Genomic DNA, 5,750 nt, shown 5'->3' with positions numbered 1-5,750 from the left:
GATCAGATGTCTCAAAGTGACAGATCTGATGAGGATTTACCGAGAGGCGGGACACGGGAGCAGAACGAGAAAAAAAACCTGAAAACGCTCTGAATGCAGATAGCTGCAGCCAACCTCTGTTACCTTTGGCTAAAGGGAAAAAAAGCTGAACTTATTGTGGACGTGTCCACACCAGGCCTTCAGAAAGTTACGCCTCTGTCACCATTACAGGGGCCGCCATTCAAAATGTCCCCTGAGATTCTGCTTTAATCAATCTTTGTACTAAAATATTCTGTCATGATTTGTGGACGTTTAGATCTACAGAAGCGTCATCTCCTGGTCAGACCCCGTTATTCAGTGACAGGGTGGAGTCAGAGGAAAACAACATGGGCTGGAGGGGGGCTGCCATTCAGCTGGTGTTTTACTGGGAGCGGCCATTTTGAATGGCTGCTATTGGACCCTCATCTGTCTTATTGACAATAGAACGTTTCCATCCAGGATTGGATTTCTTCTTATTCTATAAATTTCTACCTTCTGCTGCTAACTTGTTCATTTTTTTGCACTTTCACTGTTTTATCTTTAACATTTCTGTGGATCTATAACCCCAAAAACCTCAGATCTGCGTTTGATGACATCACTAAGTCCTGTCCTCTGAAGTTCTACTTCCTGCTTTGCCCCCAGCGCTGCTCACCCCCCCAATGCGCCAACGCTCCGTCTACGTCTGAAGCCTGCCGGACCATCGGAAGCAGACAGGAGGCGGCTTTAGAAACCAGTCAGAAGACACCTTTGTGAGAACATTTATTATTCCAACACATCTGATTATACAAGTCTGGACACACAGCTGTTTGAAGGACATCTGTTAACGTTAGCAACCGTTTGGTACGAGGCCCGAGGAGTTTCTAGGAGAATCCCTGAAGCTGAAGGAGCAAAGTAAAATCAGGAGAACACCTGGAAGGGGGCGTGGTTTGATCTTTAAAGCCTCGTGTAGGAATCCTAACCGAGAAGACTAGAAATCAGCTAACATCACCGACAGACAGGAGCAGCAGACGTCTGCTGGAAGCAGAAGCTCACAGCTTCCTACAGAAAGAGTGTTAGAGTGGAAAAGGGGTGCCTCGAGACTGCCGGGTCCCCTGACCCGTTCACAGGTCCTTCAGGTCCTTCTGGATGCCCCACAGCGTGTCGGCGCTCTTCTTCAGCTGGGCAACCTCTGCATCGGTCAGCGTCATGTTGACCACGCTGCCGACGCCGCTGCCGTTCAGGATGCAGGGCAGCGACAGGAAGACCTCCTCACCGATTCCAAACATATCCTGGAACACGAGAACAGAAGCAAGCTGAGGAACCGCCCCCTATCGACGCCTAGTTACAGAGCACCTCGCCAGAGGAGCTGGGCTGACCTTAACCATGGTGGAGACCGGGTGGACCCGGCTCAGGTTCTTCACGATGCTCTCAGTCAGGTCCGCCACGCTGAAGCCAATGGCCCAGTTGGTGTAGCCCTTCAGCTTGATCACCTCGTAGGCGCTGGAACACAGAGCTTCAGAGTTACTCAACGCCGCCTCCAGAACCGCGGTGGATTCCGCCGTCACCCGAGCGATCGGGAAGGAGAGCGGCGTTGATAACGGGACCACTGACCTGTCCACCACGGCTTTGTGGGTGGCCTTCCACTGCTCCTTATCGCCATCGGTGCCGATCTCCGGGTTCAGCTTCTGCAGGTTTACTCCGGCCACGTTGGCGCCGCTCCACACAGGAACTGCGGTGGAAGCACATCAGGTTAGCGCGGCGCCGGCGTCCCGGGAGCGGTTTCAGGAGAACCGGACTCACCGCTGGTGTCTCCGTGCTCGCCCAGCACCCAGCCGTTGAAGGAACTGGAGTGGATGCCGAGGCGTTCGGCCATCATTTGGCGGAAACGGGCGGAGTCCAGGTTGGTGCCGCTGCCGATGACGCGATGTTTGGGCAGACCGCTCAGCTTCCAGGTGACGTAGGTCAGAACATCCACTGTCATTTGGTGGAAGCAGAAGGACAGGGTTATGACCAGCAGCACCAGCAGGCGACCAGCAGGGGGCGCCGTTCTCACCAGGGTTAGACACCACCAGAATGGTGCAGTTGGGGCTGTACTTCACGATCTGCGGGATGATGGACTTGAAGACGTTGACGTTCCTCTGGACCAGGTTGAGGCGGCTCTCGCCCTCCTGCTGGCGGACGCCGGCCGTCACCACCACCAGGCGGGAGTTCGCCGTCACGGCGTAGTCTGACAGCAGAGACACAAAGCAGACCTGTTGGACAGCGTCGGCAGGGAGGGGCACCGGCGGGAACACGGAGCGGCCGCTCACCTTTATCCGCAACCACCTTGGACGTCTTGAGGAAAAGCAGGCCGTGCTGCAGGTCCATCATCTCCCCTTTGAGGCGGTCCTCCATCACGTCCACCAGAGCCAGCTCATCGCACAGGTCCTGACGCGGCGAGACGGGACAGGTTAGCGCCAACGCCAGCCGCTTCTCTCCACTGGATGGACAAGAGTCTTACCCGCAGCAGGATGCTGACGGCGCACGCCATGCCGACCTGGCCCACGCCGACCACCGTCACCTTGTTCCTGGGCGGCTCGGCGGTGGCGCCGGCCACGGGGGTGATCAACTTCTTCAGGACTGAAGACATGACTGACCTGCAGGAACAGAGCAAAGACTTCCTGTCACTCAGCGCCTCGCCATGATGGCCGTCTGCAGCTCCCACTGATGCCCTGCAGGTGGAGCTGTACAGCATCACGCCCACTGAGACGCATTTCTGTCAGTCTACGCAAAATAATGTGGAGATTGAGCAACAAAAACCTGACAACATTTTACATAAAAGCTGAAGAGAAACGCGCTGCAGCCACAAACTGAATTCTGGGAATTTTAAAGTAGGGATTATTTCAATAATCCAGCGGTCCCCAACTACCGGGCCGCGGACTATATATATATATATATAAAAATGTATCAACAATCAGAGTGTGAGTGATGTTTTATTTTGAAAAATATAAAAAATTGCGGTATTCTCTCCCAATAACATCAGTCGTTGCATCTGTGCCTCTTGACACAGGTTAAGACTCTTCCTATCTATAACATCCTGTCTTTGTGAAGCGGGATTTTCTGCGATTACAGCGACCAAAACAAAGCTACGGAGCAGACTGGACATCAGGAGCACACTTCGTCTGTCATTTTCTCCGTCATTTTCTCCGATTACGCCTAAATGGGACCGCCTTGTTTTATTTTTATGCTGTTTGTATTTGATTTTATGCCAGTTCACCTCAGTCCGTGAAAATATTGTCTGACATATAGCGGTCCGTGGTGCAAAAAAGGTTGGGGACGGCTGCAGTAATCCTTTCAGGAATTTACTAACTGTTGACCCAAAATTCACATCAACCAGAACCAAATAAGACCCGACAGGATGGAGGACGGGAAGCTAAAAGCTCTGCTGCTTCTGGAGCACAGCTGGTTCTGCTGGTCCACTCTGCAGCAACCCAAGGTCAAAGGGTCAGAACCGGCTGTCCTTCATGAACCACCACATTTTCCACGATGCTGCCTCTTTGCAGCCAGCTGTCTGGAAGTGCGCAGCAACAGGTGGGGGAGGAGCAGCTGAGCCTCAGCAAGTCCAGCTGATGGGTCTACTGATGCTCAGAACCTGGAGCCTCTGTCAGAGCCTGAGATCCATAAGCAGCACCATGCAGGTCCATTTTAGAAGCAGCTGTAGGTCCGGTGACCCGGACCGGACCGGTTCTGGGCCAGTTGGAAGGCCGGGGATGAGGCCAGGGCCTTGAAGCATGTAGCCTGTTAGCTCAACAGGCTAACACCAAGGTCAGAGGAGGAGAGCATGGGGGCCCTCAGGGGCCCCATTAAGGTCGCCCTGGCCGTCCTCTGTCGACCTTCATGCGGAGCAAAGATGGAGGCTGCGGGCGGAGTGACGCGGTGGTTGGAGGAGCTGCTGGGTTCTGGTTCCGGTTCTGTTTGCGTCACAACTTTACATTTTACTGAACATTTTTCAACCGGAAGTTCCAAACCAGTCCAATACTTCCGTTGTCTGCCTGCGCAGCAGAACCGAACCGACAGGTTCCGGCAGAGCGGCCCCTGAGGGCCGCGTGCGACTGTCAATGTGAGCGGATCCCGCCGCAGCGCGCGGAGCGGCCATGGATGCTGAGGCCCGCTGCACGCAGCACGGAGTCGCAGCCCTACCGGTACGGGCAGCCCCGGACCGAATCGAACCGAACCGAACCGGACCGGACCAGGGAAACGAACATGAACCAAACTCACCGATCAGGAGAGGCTGTGATGTGAGCGGAGCAGCAGAGGAGCAGTGGAGGAGCAGGAAGAGGAAGAGGAGGATGGGCTGAGGAGGGGGAGGGGCTGAGCAGGGCGGCTCTTACGTCACCCTTTTATCCTTCCTCCCACCAGGTGATGAAGATGATGATCAGAGGAGCTGCTGTTTACTGTTTGTTTTCAGTCATTAGTTCTATGGAAAAATAAAGTTATTGTTTCCATTAATGTGTTTATTATATTTATAGACAAGATCAGTGTTTCTGTTGCTAAACATTTAGCTAGCGCCAAGCTCAATATTTATTTAACAAAACAAGTATTTAGTTTGGAAAATAAATATTTAGCTTTCTGGAAATCTAAATATTTAGTTTGGAAGTTTTTTTATAAATGAATGACGGAGTGAAAAATAATCTATAAATATTCCTCCTCATCTTTCACAGCTTAACTGTACAGACGGCCCCATAGAGAGGAAAACCACTTCCTTCCCTTTGCAGCCTGCATGAAGGACAAAGTACGGAAGCTCAGAAGGTCCATCTCTACATGGCTCCTGCAGATCTTGCCTCTGGGCTCCTCTCACACAGTCGATGACCTGGAGTGGCCCTTAGAAATGAAGAACCCATGTTTTCACAATCTGAGGCCCACATAGTTTCACTCATTCATGTTTTCCTTTTTCTGGAGACGTTGAATAAATTCTGCAGGATTCCAACAAATCAAATGAATCATTTCAGCACTTTTCCTTCCATCAAATGCTGATTTTCATTTACATGAAGGAAGACCCAGAAATGTCCCTCTGCTCATTCCACACAGATCAGGTTTTACTTCACCAAGATCCTCCTGTGAGGAACTTCCTGCAGGTAACGCTGGGATATATTTCTTTATCCACAGCTTTACTCTGATCAAACATAGATCTGGAACCAAAACTACTGCAGCTCTATAGAAAAGTCCAAACATTAAACTGACCCACTTATGGTTATAAAGGCTAGAATGCAAACATGAATCCAGAGAGCTGAACCTTTATGCTGTCAGCAGGTACCGACCAGCTGCTGAGCAGCGTTCAGTTATCAACCCAGTCAGTCCAAAGTGGGTCATCACCAGGAGCAGATCTATATTAGACTGGCTAGAAAAACAAAGGGCATCAAGGTGTTGCAATAGTCTGGGTAAAGTCCAGACTTTCTCTGAGTTCATAAAGGGTGAGTGATGTCATCAGACTGGGCAGAAACATCCTGGTTTAAATCCCAGTTTATTAGCATGTTTAGAGCAGAACATGATTACTACTGCTAGACCTAAAGCATCGTTAGAGGCAGGGGGGGGATTTACCATTAGGCTATACTAGGCAGCTGCCTAGGGCCCCAAGTTCCTGGGGGCCTCATAAACTCTGTTTCCATGTATGGTTAATACTACTATTCCTTATTTCTGCACATTAATTATGTTTTTTATAAAAACCCTTTGGCTAAAATGCCGTCAGAACGCTGATAATATTCAGTGTGTCTCAG

At 51.2% G+C, this 5,750-nt stretch overlaps 1 protein-coding gene and 1 long non-coding RNA gene across 2 annotated transcripts; one reads left to right on the top strand and one right to left on the bottom strand.

Moving 5' to 3' along the window:
* Positions 1 to 760: 760 nt before the first annotated feature.
* Positions 761 to 4,409, bottom strand: LOC119780688 (L-lactate dehydrogenase B chain). The gene is made up of 8 exons (XM_038280804.1): positions 4,255 to 4,409; positions 2,498 to 2,633; positions 2,307 to 2,424; positions 2,051 to 2,224; positions 1,798 to 1,971; positions 1,609 to 1,726; positions 1,374 to 1,497; positions 761 to 1,286 (listed from the first exon to the last, which is right to left on the bottom strand). The coding sequence occupies exons 2-8, from the start codon at positions 2,624 to 2,626 to the stop codon at positions 1,119 to 1,121; spliced, it is 1,005 nt and encodes a 334-aa protein (XP_038136732.1). The 5' UTR covers positions 2,627 to 2,633; positions 4,255 to 4,409; the 3' UTR covers positions 761 to 1,118.
* LOC119780689 lies at positions 4,028 to 4,971 on the top strand. Its single transcript, XR_005280434.1, has 2 exons — positions 4,028 to 4,395; positions 4,698 to 4,971. It is a non-coding gene; the product is annotated as an uncharacterized LOC119780689 (long non-coding RNA).
* Positions 4,972 to 5,750: the final 779 nt, after the last annotated feature.

The sequence above is a fragment of the Cyprinodon tularosa genome, unplaced genomic scaffold (assembly GCF_016077235.1).
Source record: "Cyprinodon tularosa strain WSP-4 unplaced genomic scaffold, ASM1607723v1 ctg1643, whole genome shotgun sequence".
In the NCBI taxonomy this organism is placed as follows: Eukaryota; Metazoa; Chordata; class Actinopteri; order Cyprinodontiformes; family Cyprinodontidae; genus Cyprinodon; species Cyprinodon tularosa.
The sequence above is the reverse complement of the archived record's forward strand: the minus strand, read 5'-3'. Positions and strand labels throughout refer to the sequence as shown.

Coding starts and splice junctions, on each gene's coding strand:
- LOC119780688 (XM_038280804.1), bottom strand. CDS start 2,626: ATGTCTTCAGTCCTGAAGAAGTTGATCACCCCCGTGGCCGGCGCCACC. Junction 2,225..2,306: donor CAAGGTGGTTGCGGATAAAG/GTGAGCGGCCGC, acceptor CTCTGCTGTCAG/ACTACGCCGTGACGGCGAAC. Junction 1,972..2,050: donor TCTGGTGGTGTCTAACCCTG/GTGAGAACGGCG, acceptor ACCAAATGACAG/TGGATGTTCTGACCTACGTC.